Raw genomic sequence first — 19,058 nt, forward strand, 5'->3', positions numbered from 1 at the left:
CTTTTTTCTTTTTCAAGTTGTTTATTTTTTATTTTTGGCTGCATTGGGTCTTCGTCATTGAGTCTTTGTTGTTGAACGTGGGCTTTCTCTATTGCGGCGAGCAGGGGCTACTCTTCATTGTGGTGTGCAGGCTTCTCATTGCAATGGCTTCTCGTTGCAGAGCACAGGCTCTAGGTGCGCAGGTTTCAGTAGTTGTGGCACATGGGCTCAGTAGTTGTGGCATGCAGGCTCTAGAGCACAGGCTCAGTAGTTGTGTCTCACGGGCTTAGTTGCTCCATGGCATGTGGGATTTTCCTGGACCAGGGCTCAAACCCGTGTCCCCTGCATTGGCAGGCGGATTCTTAACCACTGCGCCACCAGGGAAGTCCCTGTGCACGTTTCTTGGTATGTGCTTATGCTATTTGGAAAATTAGTTGTTTGTAAGCCAGGGATTGAACTCTTTGAGATGGAGGTACATGTTTTTTCTTTGTATAACAACATCTAGCAAAAAATGCCAGGTTATGTTTTGTTCTCAGTAAGTGTTGCTTATTGTTGATCTGACTGCCTAAGCCCAGGCCAATAATTGCAAAAGTTGAGAATCTAACCCCGAGGCTCTACTCTGCGTGCTCATGTTTGTAAACAGAAGACATGCTTGTTGAAGGGCTTCCATGAAGCCAGCTGACTTTTAAGTACAGATAATATATACCTAGTGGATATGTGGTTCCCAGCTTGGTGTGCATGTCAGAATTAGTTTTGGCAGTTCTCATACAGAAGACTGAACTTCGTGCAGATATAATAAAACAATCTTCAGAGGTGAGGTGAGGTATTTTACATTATATTCATGTGGAAGTACAAAAAAATTATGAAATGATTCAGGTTATCAAAATGAGGAGAGAGGAGTGCATCCTTTCTTTGGCTGCTGAAAAGATATGTCCAACATTCAGAGTGTACTGGTTTTTTAACCAGAATGAGAGTAGGATGTAAACTGCCCACCTATACTCACAAATTGGGTAGGTTTCCTGTAATATTTTTGATGTCTAAACATTACTTCGTATTTCCTTACCAAAATAAAAGTGGGTCCTTATGTCCATGTTGATAATGAGTAGCTGTAAAACTGACTAATAGTATCTGCAATCATAAATACAATGTGAATGTTTTAAAGGGTTTTTATTTTATGACATAAGTAGAACACCTGAAGTCTTTGCTTCAAGATGGTTGGCTGCCCTCACATACGTTTGTCCCTTCTCCATTTTTTTTGTTTGTTTGGTATTCAAATGTCTGTAACAGCTTTATTTACAATAGCCAAAAACTGGAAACAACCCAAATATCCACAAACAGATGAATGAACAAATAGTGGCATACCCATAGAACAGCGTACTGTCATCAATATAAAAAGAGTGGGCTGCTCATACAAACATCATTGATAAATCTCAAAATATGCTGCATGAAGAAACTCAGGGGAAAAAATAAACAATTTATTATTTAATCATATACAATGCTAGAAAATGCAAACTTATCTATTGTAAAGGAAAGTGAATTAATGGTTGCCTGGAGAGCTGGGGGGAGGGCAGGAAAAGAGATTATTAAAGAGCATGAGGTAAATATGGAGGTGCTCCTCCATTTTTAAATAACCATGAAAATGAAAGTAAAGGCATATATATGTTATAAACACATATTAACAAAGAGAACATGTCGGGGGAGCATGTGGGACATCATTGTACGTGGGAGCCAGTTTGTCCAACATGTCTTTTTTTTTTTTTTTTTTTTTTTTTGCGGTACGCGGGCCTCTCACTGTTGTGGCCTCTCCCGTTGCGGAGCACAGGCTCCGGACGCGCAGGCTCAGCGGCCATGGCTCACGGGCCCAGCCGCTCCGCGGCATGTGGGATCCTCCCGGACCAGGGCACGAACCTGTGTCCCCTGCATCAGCAGGCGGACCCTCAGTCACTGCGCCACCAGGGAAGCCCTCCAACATGTCTTTGAAGAGGTTGTGGGCTCTGATTTGACTGACAAAGACTGGGAAAGATAAGTGTGCTGCAGATGGGGGGATTAATTAAAGGTCTGTATGTAGAACAGTCAGCCCTGCTCTCACTTGGTCTCTCGGCAAAATAATCTGGATAATCTGGGGAGAAATAGGGCACTTAGAGAATGTAAGATTTGGTTCTCTTCATTTGTCATTTTGGGAGCCTTTGAGTCTTGAATAATTGCTGCCCCTGATCAGTTACCCTAAAGAAAAGCCTGTCATTTGGCAGGTCTGTTCACGTACACAGAGCTAGGATTCATTTCCTGAGGCCCCCTGTTTGAAAATTGTAACATTCACATAAAATTCACCATTTTAAAGTATACAATTCAGTGGCATTTAGTACACTCATAGTGTTGTGCAACCATCTTCTGCATCTAGTTCCAAAACATTTTCATCACCCCAAAAGGAAACTTGGTACCCATTAAGCAGTTACTTTCCACTCCCCCCATCTCTGGCAGCCACTAACCTGCTTTCTTTGTCTCTGGATTTACCTATATATGTTATATAAATGGAATCATGGAATATGTGACCTTTTGTTTTGCTTTCTCTTATCATAATGTTTTGGAGGTTCATCCAAGCTGTAGCATGTATCAGTACTTCATCCCCCTTTTTGGGTGACTCTTCATTTTTTAATGTGAATGGCTAACCAAGAATTACCAGACATTTCAGGAAAACATGCAAAATGAAAGAGAAACAGAAAAATTGACCTTAGCTGAAACAGACCAGTAGGTAATTTTGCTTGTTTTTAAAAGTGCACTATTTAGTATTTGCCAAGATACTCAAGAAGATGTGACATCTATAAAACAATCAGAGATGCCATCAGGAAGAAAATCAAAACAAAAAGAACTTGTGGAGATGAATTATGGGTTTGTCAAGTTAAAAAATATTCCATAGATAGGTCAGAAGATAAAATCAAGAAAATCTCTCAATGTAAAGCCAACATGCAGGCAAAAAATGTATGTGAAAAAACAGAGACATGGAAGTTCAAGCCAGAGATCCATCATTTACTAGGATTTGTGGGAAGTGAGAACAAAAAATTGAAGGAAAGAAAATATTAAAAAGTATAAGAAGGAAATTTCCAGGAGCCGAAGAGAGGAGAGTCTTCATATTGAAAGGGTCTATTCATTGCCCAGAAGAATAAAGAAAGACCCATTGCCAGAACTGTCCCTGTGAAATTTCAGAAAAACAAGGATAGAGAGAAAACTCTAAAAGTTTCCATAAAGATATATCAGGTCTTCTAAAAGAAATGGGAATCAGATGTCTCAGCAGCAGCAGTTACAACCAGAAGACAGTGGAGCAATGGCCTTCAAAGTCCTGAGGGAAAATAGTTCTGAATCTAGAATTCTGTCCTTGAAAAATAAACTCGTTTTCAGATGTGCAACAACTCCCAAAATTTATGTCCCTTGTACCTTTTCTGAAGTAGTTACTTCAAGATGAAAATCAAAAAAGAGAAAAATAAAATTCAAGAAATGATTGAGGACTTACCTGGTGGTGCAGTAGTTAAGAATCCACCTGCCAGTGCAGGGGACACAGGTTTGAGCCCTGGTCTGGGAAGATCCCACATGCCGCAGAGCTAGTAAGCCCGTGTGCCACAACTACTGAGCCTGCGCTCTAGAGCCCACGAGCCACAACTACTGAGTCCACGTGCCACGTGCTCCTAGAGCCTGTGCTCCATAACAAAGAGAAGCCACCGCAATGAGAAGCCTGTGGGCCGCAAAGAAGAGTAGCCCCCACTTGCTTCAATTAGAGAAAGCCTGCTTGCAGCAATGAAAACCCAAAGCAGCCAAAAAATAATTAATTAATTAATTTAAAAAAAGAAATGATTGAACTAACCTAGTAGTCCAGTGAAAAGTCTCTTGTTCAGCTGTGTAACAGGCCTGGAAAATGGTCAGCCCAGATTGGAACAGAAACTTGGTGCGATCCAAGAAAAATTTCTTCAGGAATAGGAGTGAGGTGGATTCCAGCAATAGATAGAATGAAGAAGCTGGAAGATGGGTGGGATGTGGTGAAGAAACCATAAGTCTCTTCACAAGGGGCAAGGGAAATAGAATTCCCATGCAAAGCAGAAAAACTACACACAAAAAAATCACAAGCCAAATAAATATAAAGCAGACCCTCCTTATGGCACAAGTATGAGTGATTGGCAGCGACTAATAATGATAATGTATTTGTGCCTGATGTACAAACATTCTTCTTTGAGTGGGCCAAGGATCGTGACATTGGAAGCTCAGGGTAGAAAATGCAATTCTGGCCCTGTAAACAATGACTTAAAATTACAAAGGCTACAGATAGAGGAACTGAAAATAGTGATTTTAATATCAAAAAGTTGGGGCTTGGATGGGAGTGGGTAGCGAGTGGTATAAGTAAGCTAAGTCTGGTAGAGAATTATGGGCCTACTCAGCGATGTTGGTAACAACCAGAAGAACCCAGACGAATGAATGACTGGGAGAGATTTCTCCTGGATGGGAAGACTGGGAGGATGGGGGTGGGGCGGGACAGAGGGGCAGGTGTTGTTCCTTTTCATCAAAGTGCTTTTTATGAACCATTTGATTTATTTTTTGTTCAGTGGTAATTGGGATAGGTAAAGAATTTGTTGATTCCCAATAAAAGAAGTGTTTCTGAGTGTCTTCTGTTGTCTTAACTTTTAGATAGATGCTAGGAAAGATGGGGAAAAAATAGTTTAACCTCTACCATAAAATAACTTAAAGATCTCTTTGCCTTTAGTTTCTGCCCCCTCCTTTTTTAGAATGGTGAGAAAGAAAGGAGGTATAAATAAATAAAACCTTTTCTACTTCTATTTCATATTTTCTGATATACCCCACTAAAAGCACCATTTTATTTTGCTCTCTTGAAAAACTTGAAGTGGTTTCTCCAGATTCCAGCCTGAACTCTTCTTTCCTGTTGCTCCTCTCCCTAATGTTTGATTTTTGCCTCCTCAAACCTCCCGTCAGCATCTCTGCCATTCCTTTCACCCTCAGAAGGCTTCTCAGCCCGCCATTCTTTTTCTTTTTTTTTTTTTTTTTTTTTGCGGTACGAGGGCCTCTCACTGTTGTGGCCTCTCCCGTTGCGGAGCACAGGCTCCGGACGCGCAGGCTCAGCGGCCATGGCTCACGGGCCTAGCCGCTTCACGGCATGTGGGTTCTTCCCAGACCCGGGGCACGAACCCGTGTCCCCTGCATCGGCAGGCGGACTCCCAACCACTGCGCTACCAGGGAAGCCTTCTTTTTTTTTTTAAACCCTCCCTTCTGGAGCTGTATCTGGCCTCTCCTGCTAGATTGTGCACCCCCTGAGGGCTTGGAAGGCTTTGGTGCCTGCCTGGGCTCTGGAGGAGGCTGTGGATTTGCAGTGGCTTGAGATCAGACCATAGGAGACGGGCAGAGGGTAGCATTAGCATATAGGACCTAGTACTGGCACAGGTATTGTTCTAGGTGCTTAGGTATGACAGAGGAGGAAAGTGTTCTTAAAAACCTCTTCCCTCAGAGAGGAGCTTCTATTCTGTTGGAGGTTTACATAAACATAAAAGTTATAAAAATGTGATGTATGTTTTGAGCATAGCCAACAACAGCAGTCAGTGGCTCTGCCTTTGAAATATGCTGTTGGTGTTTGTGGCTTTGTCACTAAGATATGCTAGCCTATTGAGGTGTCCTCTGCAGAAGAGAGGTGACCTAGCTGGAACTGCCTAAAGGTATTTGGTATTCCCTGTCCTTTGTCTCCTCACAGTAGCAGTAGTTGGAGAAGACAGCATTGTTTGAAATCACTTATGGACAAGATGGGTTTATAGCTGCAGGAATATGGTAGGATACTTGGCTTTTAGTCCTACTATGTGTAGTTCATTGGCTATCAGCTCCTATCTGCATTTCTTTTGGTTGTGGTTACTGGATATGACCTTGGTTCACTGAAGTTACAATCATCCTGCCTATATATGGCATCCCCCTAGAAAACTGTTAGAATTCTAGAAGGGGCTGTAATCAGCCTTTTGTACTAAGTATTTCCCAGAAGATTTTCATTGAAATGCAAACCTAAAAGATATGCTGGCTGGGATTTACTTCAGTATAATCTAGAGGGTAGGGGATAGGTAGGGTGCAGATACAGTGGACCTGGCCATGAGTTGATGTTGGAGCTGGGTGATGGGTACGTGGGTTTCATTATAGTCTTCACTTATATAGATGCTTGGAATTTTTCATAATAAAAAAATTACCCTCATGGTCAAGAAATGGATGACTTTCGTATTTTTGCTTTATTGTATTTTTCATAAATAACTTTAGTAAGGTCTTTAGGTGTTTTTGGTATTGATTTTAATGATCAGAGACCATAACAGGACTAAATTAAGGATAGACTGGAGAGAAATCTTCAAATTTGTGTTTAGTAATCAGAGTTTTTAAAGCACTTGTAATACATGGGTGCCTCAATTACAAGTCAGCCCTCCCTCCACGGAGAGAAAGTAAAGGAAGCAAAGTTACAATCAGGTGCCTGAGAGCTGACCTTTTAGAGGCTGAGAGTATGAAGGTGTGAAGTATGGGAGAAGTGAAGGCCCACCACTTAAATTAGACTTTAGACCTTGCCTAAGGTCATAGGCACTCTGGGACCCTACTACCACCACCACCACTGCTGATTTTGCCCCATTCTAGGCTGGTGTTCACCTACTCCTTTGTCTCTGTGCTTTAACCTTCTTTCTCTTATTCCTTCAGTACTTTCTTGCTTCACCCTCTACCCTCCAAGACCAAAACCCATCCATCTTGATCTCCTTAGGCTAGTTTTCCTGTATCATGTCCCTTTCTACCCCAGGCCCAGAAGCTGGCCAACAATTCACTCTTTTCCTTCATCTCTGCTTTTTAGTGAATGACCACTAGTGTTTGTTAACAAATGTGATTGGACCATGAAGTGGCTTAACAACAGGCTGAGGCATGGAGACCCATTCATGTAGCCTTAAAAGATTTCAGGCAGTTGGCAAGTAAGAATTCTAAATAAAAATTGAAACTACCACCTGTATTTTTTCAGGCCGTTGATGCTCACTGCCATCAGCTGCATCCTCCCTATGGCACTGGTAAGTGTGGGAAGGGCTGGTGACAGTTTTGGTGGGCTGCTGAATTTCTTTTTTCTGGGGGAAAAAAATCTATCTGCAAGCTGTGTTATTAACTTGTCCCCAAGGGCTGGACAGCTTGAACCAACTATAGGAGACTAAAAAGATGAAGAAGCAACTGACCATGTTCAGGGGTTTCCTTGGGGAACTGTTGTCAGGAATGGAGGCTATTCAGTATGTGCTTTGATCCTTACATAAAATTAGCATGTCCTGTGCATTATTTTGAATAATAAATATACTATACAGGTTCTCTGGGATGTCAAGTAATGACTTAAATTTTCTGAAATTCTGAAGACATTTTTCCCAAAGATAGATGTTGGCGATGTATTGAAAGAGTCCAGAATATTGTATGTACTTATCGTTTCCTTCAGTAGCAGGATTTATCTCCCTCTGGTATTTTAAGTTCTTTGTGGTCAGGGGATCAAAAATGTTTGTTCCAATGATTAAGTTATAAAATTCTGATAGAGACTTACTTGAATTTTTATCGGGGAAGGGTTTGGTGGAAACCAGAAAAGAAATGTGTGGCTCTCATTTACTAACAGACTTCAGGTGGACTTAGGGTCCTGTGATTTGAAAAATAATTTCACCACAGTCAGCTTTCTGCTCAGGGACCTAATAGGGAAAATACATACAATGAAATTGAGACATAGAGTGGGGCAGCAAGTCATAGGAATGCTAAAAGAGTGCTAAAATATAACCCAATAACCAGATTGCTGCTGGAGTTGCCTTATCTAAGTTCCTGTAATCCTGCATCTGTCTCCTTGTAATGAGTGGGTCAGAGGCCACATAGATCCAGAAGTTTTATCTTATCAAGGTGGTCTCCATTCCAAGTTGACAGGCTGATGTTTACACTATTTCATTTCTCTAGTCTCTGAAGCCCTTAGATCATGGAATAAAAATGCCTCCAGACAGAATATCTAACGAAGTGCTGAGGTTGTAGACTTGTGTGCTGTTAACCATGTCAGGAACTGCTTGCTGATAACAGCAGTTAAAATATTCATGTACACTTCATTACATCTCTATGAGAAAATCTTAGCATCATTGGCTCATATCCTGGATTTTCCCCCTCAGGTCCAACTCCTACCCACCCACCCCCCAAAGTCCTGCTTATGAAGCCAGGATAGAATTGTGTGCACGCTTTATATATTCTTTGTTAAAAAACAGAACGGAGAACTTAACTCCCCAGCAGCTGTCTAGTCCTTTAGGTATCTGTGAACAGGTGGTAACTGCTGAACATGTTTTGAGGGCCTCTATCTGGGAAATACCTTCTTAAGTGTCTCTCCCAAACATTATGGAGGATGACAGAAGAAGTTTGCCTGCAACCTTTGGGAGATAGTGATGTCCGGCAGCAAAGTCCTTTTTGACATGCATGTAGCCAAGTGCTTCCTGAAATAAAGATCAGAAAACCATCTAAGGGTGTTGAGATTGTAAATGTAATGGCAAAACAAAGCCAAATTGAATTGGCAATACAGAGCAATGTCCAGGGTGGATGACAACAGAGGTGACCCCACAGTCCTTTCAAGCTGGAGAGAAAGCTCTACAGAGTCTTCTGACCCATTGTGGGTCAGGTTTGAGGGCACAGGGAATGAGGGAAAAAAGGCAAGGAAGATGGGCTACACTTGGCCTCTGTTCTGACCCCATCTTTGACTCTGTGAAAACCTTCTCTAGACCACCCAGGGACGTGAGGGCACCCTTCAGTCTTTGATGAACTTTATACCACTTATTGCCCTCCCTTCCCCACTTTGATCAGTCACACTCCCTTCCCCAACTCCCTGGGGAAAATGAGAGAGAAGTTCTTATCTTTGGGGCTTATATTCACACTGACCAAGGCTTAGGCACAAATCCAGTTGCTCAGAGACAGGCCAAGGAGTGAGAGGAAGGCAGGCCTGAGAGTTGTGCCCTGTGGAACAGCAACAGTTTGAGCTGACCGGGAGAAGAGCATCCAATGGAACACTAAGAAGGCTGGGTGTGGGAGGTTTAGAGGGAGCCATAGTGTTATGAAGTTATTGGCATTACAGACCTATTTATGCTAAAATTCACATTGCCTAATCGGTTAACCTTTGGTCAGAACTATGTTAAAAACTCTGAAGGGAAATTTTTCTGAAGGGAAAATTTTCATTTCGAAGAGTAAGTAAAAGATCAAAATGAACTATTTGATGCAGTAGTGTAAGGGTCAACCCTCCGTTTATTGTGACATTTGTTTATGCAGATGATTGCCATTGAATTAAATTTGGCAAACTTTCCCTCCAACTTCATGAAAAATTTAAAATATACAAGGAAGTTTAAAGAATTGTACAGTGGACATCCATTTACATACCATCTCGATTATATAGTTGCTAACTTTTTGCTGCATTTACTTTATTATATATCTGTCTATCAGTTTTATTTTTAAACAGCTTTATTGAAGTATTACTGACATTCCATTAAATTCATCCATTTTAAAGTGTACCATTAGAAGAGTTTTAGTAAATGTAAACAAATATACAACCATCACCACAATCCAAGTTATAGAACATTTTCATCACCCAGAAAGTTCCCTTGTATCCATTTGTAGTTGGTCCCCACTCCCAGTCCCACCAAACTACTGATCATCTTACTGTCTGCATAGTTTTGCCTTTTCTAGAAATTTAATATAAACTGAATCATACAATATGTAGTCTTTTGTGTCTGGCTTCTTTCACTTAGCGTAATGTTTTCAAAGTTCATCCATGTTGTATCACAGTAATGCTTTCCTTTTATTGTCCAATGATGATTTTCCATTGCATAGATATATACCACATTTTGTTTATCCATTCATTCATCAGTTGATGAACATTTGGGTTGATTCCAGTTTTTGGCTATTATGAAATATGATGCTGTGATTGTTTATATCCAGGGTTTTATGTGGACATGTTCTCATTTCTCTTGGATAGATATCTAGCAGTGGGATTGCTAGGTCATATGGTAAATGTATGTTTAACATTTTAAGAAAATGCCAAAATGTTTTCTGAGGTGACTCTACTATTTTACATTCCCACCAGCATTATATAAGTGTTGCAGGTTCTCCACATGCTTGCTAGCACTTAGTATCGTCAGTCTTCTGGATTATAATCATTCTAGTGAGTGTGAAGCAGTATCTTGTAGTTTTAATTTGCATTTCATTTCCCTAATGACTAGTAATATTGAGGATCTCTTCTTGTGTGTATCTGCTATTCATTTTTTTTTTGTGAAGTGTCTGTTCAAATCTTTTGCCCATTTTTGAAAAATTGGGGTGTTTGTCTTATTATTGAGTTGTATGAGTTCTTTATATGTTCTGAAATAAGTTCTTTATCAGGTACATGATTTGCAATTATTTTTTCTCCCATTTTGTGGCCTGTCTCTTCCATTTTCTTAATAACATCCTTTGAAGAGTAAACGTTTAATTTTGTTGAAGTCCAGTTTATCAGATTTTTTCTTTTAAGGATTGTGCTTTCAGTATCATATCTAAGAAATCTTTGCCTAAAACTAAGGTTGCAAAGATTTTCTTCTGTGTTTTCTTCTAGAAGTTTTATAGTTTTCAGTTTCATTTAAATCTGTGAACTATTTTGAGTTAATTTTTGTGTGACATGAGCTAAACAGCTAAGTTCTATGTTTGTTTGTTTTCTATAATGATGTTCAGTTATTCCGGAATCGTTTGTTGAAGACTATCCTATCCTCCAATGAATTACATTGTGGAAATTAACCATAAATGTATGAGTTTACTTCTGGACTTTATCCTGTTCCATTGATCTATATGTCTGTCCTTAAGCCAGTACCCCACTGTCTCGATTACTGTAGCTTTATAGTAAGTCTTGAAGTCAGATGGTGTAAGTCCTCCAACTTCGCTCTTTCAAGATTGCTTTGGGGACTTCCCTGGCTGTCCAGTGGTTAAAACCCCTGCTTTGATTTTGATTAATTTTTTAAAATAAATTTATTTATTTTTGGCTGTGTTGGGTCTTCTTTGCTGCATGTGGGCCTTCTCTAGTTGTGGTGAGGGGGGGCTACTCTTCGTTGCGGTGCACGTGGTTCTTATTGCGGTGGCTTCTCTTGTTGCGAAGCACAGGCCCTAGAGTGTATGGACTTCAGTAGTTGTGGCGTGCGGGCTCAGTAGTTGTGGCACACAGGCTTAGTTGCTCTGCGGCATGTGGGATCTTCCTGGACCAGGGCTCAAACCCGTGTTCCTGCATTGGCAGGCAGATTCTTAACCACTGTGCCACCAGGGAAGTCCCTGATTTTGATTAATTTTGATTGCTGTGTTCAGTCTATAGCTATGTTGTCCAGTATGGTAGCTGTGACCACATGTAGCCGTTGGGCACTGGAAATATGGCTAATTTGGATTGGTATGTACTATAATTCTGAATACAATGGACTTTGAAAATTTAGATGGAAAAAAGATGTAAAATATAGTTCATTAGTTTCTATGGATTAAAATGTTGAAATAATATTTTAGATATTTTGGGTTAAATAAAATATATTTATAAATAAATTTTAGTTTTCATTTGTTTGCTGCTATATAGAAATACTTTTGGTTTTTATATATTGGCATTCTATTTTCTTATCTTGCAAAATTTGTGAGTTCTACTAGTTTTGTAGATTCTTTTAGGATTTTCTGTGTAGTCATTTTATTTAGGAATAGAGACAGATTTGCTTCTTTTTTTAATCTTTTATGTCTTTTGTGTGTGTGTCCTTTTTTTTTTTTCCTTTCCTTATTGCCGTGGGTAGGGCTTTCATAATGTTAAGTGAAATGATGAGCGTGGTCATCCCTGCGATGTTCCTGATCTTAGCATTCACTATTTCATTATTGAGTATAATGTTTTCCATAGATGCCCTATATTAGATTCAGGCAGTTCCATTTTTCTTCCTAATTTGCTAAGAATTTTTGTCTTGAATGATTATTGAATTTTGTCAAATGAGTTTTCTTGCATCTACTGAAATGGTCATTTGGGTTTTTTCTGCCTTTATTTTGTTAATTCAGTGAATTGTCTTAGGAGTTTTCACATGTTAAATCAGCCTTTTCTATATTGCTGGATTTAATTTGCTAAAATATTTGGATTGATTTTTGTGTTTTTGTTCATAAGGCTTATTTGTAATTTTCTTTTTATATTTTTGTTAGGTTTTTATATCAGGGTTATGTTAGTCTCATAAAGTGAATTTGGAAGAAGTATTCCTTCCTGCTCTAGTTTCTGAAGTGTTTACTTAATATTAGTTTTGATAGAATTCACCAGTAAAAACTTCTGGGTCTGGCATTTTGTGAGAAAATTTTTTATCATGAATTCAATGTCTTTAATAGATACAGAGCTATTCAGTTTTTATTTTGTGTCAGTTTTGGTAAGTGTTTTTCAAGGAACTTGTCAATCTCATCTAAGATATCAAATTTATTAGCATTTGATTATTCATATTTTCTTATTTTCCTTTTAATACCTGTAAGATTTGTAGGGATAGTCCCTCTTATCACCCTTGTTATTGGCAATTTGTATTCTCTTTTTTTCTTAATTGTTCTAGCTAAAGTTTTTATCAACTTTATTGATTTTTTTAAAGAATCAACTTTTGGGGGCTTCCCTGGTGGCGCAGTGGTTGAGAGTCCGCCTGCCGATGCAGGGGACACGGGTTCGTACCCCGGTCCAGGAGGATCCCACATGCTGTGGAGCGCCTGGGCCTGGAGCCATGGCTGCTGAGCCTGCGCGTCCGGAGCCTGTGCTCCGCAATGGGAGAGGCCACAGCAGTGAGAGGCCCGCGTACCGCAAAAAAAAAAAAAAAAAAAAAAGAATCAACTTCTGGACTTTATTGATTTTCACTATTTGTTTTGGATTTTATTTCTGTTTTTATCTTTTTTCTTCTTTTAACTTTGTCATCTTTTTCTAGCTTCTTAAGGTAGTCCCTTATGTCATTGATTTTTGGACCTTTATAGTATAAATACTTAATTTGTAAATTTCCCTCTTGGCATTATATTAGCTGCATCTCACAACTTTTATTATGTGGTATTTTCATTATCATTCGTTCAAAACATTTTCTAATTTTTCTTGTGATTTCTTCCTTGACGCACAGGTTTTATAGAGGTATGTTCTTTAATTTCCAAATATTTGCTGTATAAGAAGAAGAAGGGCATGCTTGGCAGAGAACAGTCAGGGAGCCTCTTGGGGTTGCTGGAATCATTTGGTCTATTGCTGGACTCCTCAGGGCAGTGGTTCTGCAGTGGGTCCTAATGACTCTTGACTAACGCTTAAGGTTCATCTTGTCAGTACTGGAGAGCTGTGACGGGTTTTAAACAGGTTGGGACTGATCCTGGTAAGACGTGAAAGCTCTAAGAATAGTCTGTTATTGTAATTGTTACATGGAGGCTTTAGGAAACTCATCCTGGGGGCTATGGGTGGCGGGGGGTGGGGGTGGCGGGCAGATAATAGACACTGGCATGTCAGTATATAAGATACCTTTCCTTTGTCCAGGTGATAGTGAAGCCCTTCTGATGGAAGTGTTTAGGAGAGGCAGGACTAGAGATTGTGCAGTGGAATGGTGGTGATGGAAGAGGGTGGAGTGGTAAGGAAGAGCGAGACATAGAGGAAAATGCTGATGCGGGTGTAGGAGTGTGATGTCTCCAGTGACAAGATGGGCATTCAGGAGGAAGAGCACATTTAGTGTACCTGAACAGGTTCTGCGAGACTCATCACAGAGACCATTATGTTTGTTGAATTTGGCGACAAGGGAGTTTATATTGCCTGGTACATGTGTATAAAGAATAGTATATCCACTGTCGGCAATTCCAAATAGATTGAAATTCAGCAATTAAAATAAACATTTTGACAAACTGTGAACCAAAATTGAATTCATATTGGCAGTTATACCCACTGAACTTTTGAAGTATTATATATATTTTCAAGCATGATTCTTGAGAATAGCTCTAACATTTTGGGGAGGAGGTGGGGGGATACGAAAACATCTTATTTCTGCTCTTGAGAGTCTTTGTTTAAATTCATCCTAACTATTCTTGCCTCATGGTCTTGTGAGTATCCAAAGTGGACACATTCCACCAGCTAAGGGTTTGCAGTTTAGACAGGGGTAATAGTCCCAGGCATGCTGGAAATAGTGACCTATTATTATTGAGAAGGGCCCTCTTTGACCCCTGTGATGGAGAGAATGGTGGACTCTATCTCTGTGGGGAGAAGCTCAGATTAATCTGTAATTACCTTGGGGTTCCAAATTTTGGGGCAAGAACTTCCTAGTTCTTAGTTTCTAGTCTTTTCCTCGATTAGACTCATAAATAAATAAGACTTTTAATCTTCTTATTACATATTGATCTGATAGAACCGCAAATTTGTTTTGAACGTGACATGGTCATATGTGTTCCTTCCTAAGTCATTAGTTTTTTTGGCTGTCAGTGGTTATCACCTTGGACCCATTTTCCTTTTGGAAAAGGTTTGACCTTCTCATTGTGAGTCCTTTTTGGGGGAGTTCCCTGGTTGCCTAGTGGTTAGGATTTGGGGCTTTCACCGCCATGGCCTGGGTTCAGTCCCTGGTCGGGGAACCGAGATCTCGCAAGCTGCATGGTGCAGCCAAAAATAAGTAAATAAATCCATAAAAGAAAGCTTTAAGTCGTTCTTGATAATATGTAATCCTAACTACTAACCGGTTGTTAGTTGCTTGTCAAAACAGTCCAGCAAGAGTTCGTCTTGGTTCTGCTGGAAGATTTTTGTTCTCCACAATTGGACATATAAGAAGAGTGGAAGACTTCCCCCAGTTGTTAAGTGTTTCTATATATATATTTAGTTAGTTAGTTTATTTTTATTTATGGCTGTGTTGTGTCTTTGTTTCTGCGTGCAGGCTTTCTCTAGTTGCGGCTAGCGGGGGCTACTCTTCATAGTGGTGCGCAGGCTTCTCGTTGCAGTGGCTTCTCTTGTTGCGGACACGGGCTCTAGGTGCTCCTGTATGAAAACTCAGTCCAGTGAGCAGAGTACCAAGGTTCTGTGTGTTCTCTTGGCTCCCTAGGTTGAAGTGTGCTCCTTGTTTTTCCTTGATTCAGTAGCACCCTCGTGTTTTGCAATGCTCTCTCTGGGTAGCCTTATCTAGGCCTCCAAACACATCCTAATCTTCTGACGCCCCGAGCCGGACTAGAAGATAAGGCCCCCTGGTGGTCCAGTGGTTAAGATTCTGTGTTTCACTGCTGGAGGCCTGGGTTCAATTCCTGGTCAGGGAACTAAGATCTCACAAGCCTCACGGCCAAAAAGAAAAAGATTAGGCCCCCACCCAAGTCTTGATGTTCAGGGTTCTGTTTTGTAACTAGCTTACTTTCCTGTTAACATTAAAATTAATATATGAACTACTTTCTGTGTCAGTAAACTTAGCTATGCAACATCCTTTTCAGGGACTACATATCCTGTATCATTTCCTCAGAAAAAATTTACAGAGGTAGAATTGCTAGTTCAGTGCACCTTCTGAGGCTCTTTGATAGCCATAACCATTGTGCTTTAAAGGAGAATGTAGGGGCCAGAAAGGCTGCCCACGGACTTCTAAATTCTCCTTGCAATTAGGGCTCATTAGTTGCCGGGAATTCAGAGATTTTAAACAGGGGTGTTTTTTGTTTGTTTTGTTTTTCTGGGTTTATACAAGAAGTCCAAGCCTGAGATTTTCTGCAAGTAACAGGCCTAACTAGAGGTGCACTTACCATGTATAGCCTCCTACAGCAGCTTGAGGAAACAAATCACATTAGGGAACCTAACAGCTCTTTTTCTTAAATTGGATGCTGGGTCGTTATTTACTGTAAATAGGATGGTTTCGCATAAGTTTCAAATCAAACTAATTTCTTTGAAGGGTCGTTAATGAAAACAAAGATCGAAAAATCAAGAGATCCAAGAAATCACTAAGACTATAAGAGTCTGAACTTAAAAGATGAAACAGAGAACCAAGAGGAAGAATTTGAAAGTCAAGCCTGGGCCTGCAATAGAGATGAATGTATGCATTTCTCAAAATGCAGAGCACTCTGAAAGAAACTACATTATAATTTGATTTCTTTTTTTTTTTCTTTCTAGGTATCTCATTCAGTTGCTAAACTTATATTAGTTAATTTCCACTGGCAAGTCGCAGAGATAATGGACAGGTAAGGTGTTTGGGGGAGGAAGAAGAGATGGCATTGCCCATAGCTCCTCTCTCTGCCTACCCGCCCAGTGATGATTATTGTTTATGTTTTGGAGAATGTCCTTAACAGTGTGCAGATTATATTTTTAAAACACTGGATCATAGTGTATAGCCTTTTTTTCCTCAGTATATGGTGAACATTTTCCCATGTTTTCAGCATATTCTTTCTACCCCAGTTTTAACTAGCACAGTATTTTATTATATAGATGTTCCATACTTTTCCAAACCCCTGTTGTTGTACAGTGAAGTTAGGTCAAATTTTTTATGCCATTGTTAATTTTTAATCAGTGTCCTTCTAGATAACACTTGACAGTATCTCCAGTTATTTCTTTCAGACACATCAAGTGAGGAATACATCATGACATAGTGCATATTACCTTCAGAAAAAAGGTCAGCTAGTTTACCCCGCACTTCCAGAACCAGAGCCCTTGAGGCACACAACTTGGAGTCTCAGGTGTCCTGGAAGTTGTCAGGAGGAGGGGTTCTTCCTCCTTACGCATCCTCTAAGGGGGTTCCTCTAAGAGGCATGTGCTTCTGTCTAGCTCAGGGTTTCTCATCCTAAGCACTGTTGATGTGTTGGGCTAGATAACTCTTTGTTGTGAAGGGACTGTTCTGTGAATTGTAGGAGGTTTGGAAGAATCTCCGGGGTCTACCTACTAGAAGTCCGTAAATCAAAAATGCCTCTGGACTGCCAGCTAACTCCTGGAGAACAAAACTGCTCCTGCTGAGCAGTACACTGGTCACTACCCCTGCTCTTTCACACCACAGTGAGTCTTCCTTCTCTGTATGGTGTGATTCTGTTGATTGGCAGAGGAAGATCATTATGCCTTTCCTTCTCTAGGCTAAGAAGGCCAAACTAGCCAGAGCAGCCCAGCCTGATCAGGAAAGAGCAAATGCATTCCTGGTTCACTAACTGCACTCTCACTGTCTATACTGAAGAGCTGAATACAGTTAGGTAGACTTCCAGATGAACTTCCCTGTCTGCACTGCTATCCAAAACTCTGGAACCACATAGGTTCCGGTAATGGGTATCTAGCACTGTCCAAACTCTCTAGCCTAACTTGGGGATGGAGACAATTTGGATAGCTATAAAGATACTAAGAATAGTAGTGTGAGAACTAGGAATAAAAATTAAAGTAGGCATTCTGACTAGGCAGAGTAAGGAAATCATGTATATGAGATGTAGTTCTTCCCTGCTCAGATTCCTGGTGTCTTGGTAATGTGATTACCTGGACTTTGTGTGGCACTTTTATTGCCACATGATAACTGTTTTTATTTTTAAATGTATTTATGCCATACCTCATTCCAGAAAGGAATTAAATTTTTATTATGAAATTTTTTTCCCCAAAAATGTGTGAGTGTGCACTCACATGCCATATTTGTGATGTATATAGGTTTTAAAGACAAATAAAGCAAACAAAGAAACCCTCTGACCTTTACTCAGAGACCTCTCTGATGGCAGTCCCTGCCTGGCTACAATCCCTTCCTTTTCCAGGGCGACCAGTACCTTGAATTCGGTATTGATCATTTTCTTATTTATTCTTAAATTATATATCTTTTAGTTTTGTATGTTTTTAGAACTTTACAGGCATGGAATCATATCATATGTATTCTTCAACTTTTTAAATTAACAAGGTTGAACATTATGACATCTTATCCATCCTCCTGTCAAAAACTATTTGTGAGTTTTTAGTTTTTTGCTGTTAAAAATAATGCAACTCTGAAAACTGTTGTACATGACTTATAGTGTCACATAATTTTTCTAGGATTAAGTACAGAAAGTGAATAGCTGGTCTGTAGAGTATGTGTTACTTCAGCTTTACTAGATAATGCCAAAATGTTGTCCAAAGTGATTGTACCATGTTATATACCCACTAGTGGTGTAGGAGTGTCAGAATTAAAGTTTTACAGTCTGGTGGGTGTAAATGGCATCTGGTTGTCTTTAATTTCAATGTCCAGGTTATTAAGGAGGTTGATCATTTTTTCCTATGTGATTTGTGCTTCCTCTTCTGTGAAATGCCTGTTATGTCTTTTGCCCATTTTTCTAATTGTTGTTTTTCATTTCAAATGGACGTTTAGGAGTTTTTGTTTTGTTTATTCTGAATATCAGTTGTTTACCAGTTGTATATGTATTGAATTATCTTTCAGTTTATAGCTTGGCTTTTCACTTTATCTTGTCTTCTGATGAACTGAAGTTCTTTTGGCTTGCGGGATCTCAGTTTCCTGACCAGGGATTGAACCTGGGCTACAGCAGTGAAAGCCCAGAATCCTGACCACTAGACTACCAGGGAGTTCCCTGAATTGAAGTTCTTAAATGTAGCATACAGAGTTTTCCTTTATGCTTTGCTTTTTCTGTGCCTTGAAGATATCCTTTCCTATTCTGAAGACATAGAGATATTTGCTTGTAATTCTAGAAAGGGACTTAAAGCAGATATGGTCCTTCATAAGTATTTTTCTTATAGTTGAGTGCCTTTAGGACAGAGTTGTTATTCTTATACCAATTGAGAGCTAAAAAAATTGAAAAAGCAGAAAGTATTTGTAGTAAGGTAAAAAGCCACCTTGGTTTTGCGAGAAGGTAGTTAAAAGACAAAGACGCTTCAGTGTGACTGCAACACATGTTGGTCTATCCTGTTTTTGTTCAGAAGTAAAACTATTTGTCTTCAGGTTCTGATTCCCTTTACTTCTGCGTTTTGTTTTGTAGATACAAGTCTAATTGTGCTCAACTGCTCGTTGAGGCTCGAGTTCAGCCCAATCCGTCGAAACATGTGAGTGTCTCCTCCTTGAATAAGGCTTCTCCTGTTGCCCGTGGCTCTTTCTGTGGCTCACATTGTTATTGAGAACCATCTTGCCTTGTTT

General features: G+C 39.9%; 1 protein-coding gene across 4 annotated transcripts in view; it reads left to right on the plus strand.

Moving 5' to 3' along the window:
• ARIH2 (ariadne RBR E3 ubiquitin protein ligase 2) overlaps positions 1-19,058 on the plus strand; it is a 45,484-nt gene that overhangs the window by 12,692 nt on the left and 13,734 nt on the right. For 3 of the 4 annotated variants that reach the window (XM_067754343.1, XM_067754341.1, XM_067754342.1), the window contains 2 exons: positions 16,097-16,164; positions 18,904-18,967. In XM_067754343.1, coding sequence (XP_067610444.1) covers positions 16,097-16,164; positions 18,904-18,967 — 132 coding nt within the window. Of the gene's footprint in view, positions 1-6,997; positions 7,044-16,096; positions 16,165-18,903; positions 18,968-19,058 lie in introns of all 4 variants that reach the window. The other variant, XM_067754344.1, reaches the window with a different exon arrangement.

This window comes from Pseudorca crassidens, chromosome 10, assembly GCF_039906515.1.
Source record: "Pseudorca crassidens isolate mPseCra1 chromosome 10, mPseCra1.hap1, whole genome shotgun sequence".
NCBI classification, from domain to species: domain Eukaryota; kingdom Metazoa; phylum Chordata; class Mammalia; order Artiodactyla; family Delphinidae; genus Pseudorca; species Pseudorca crassidens.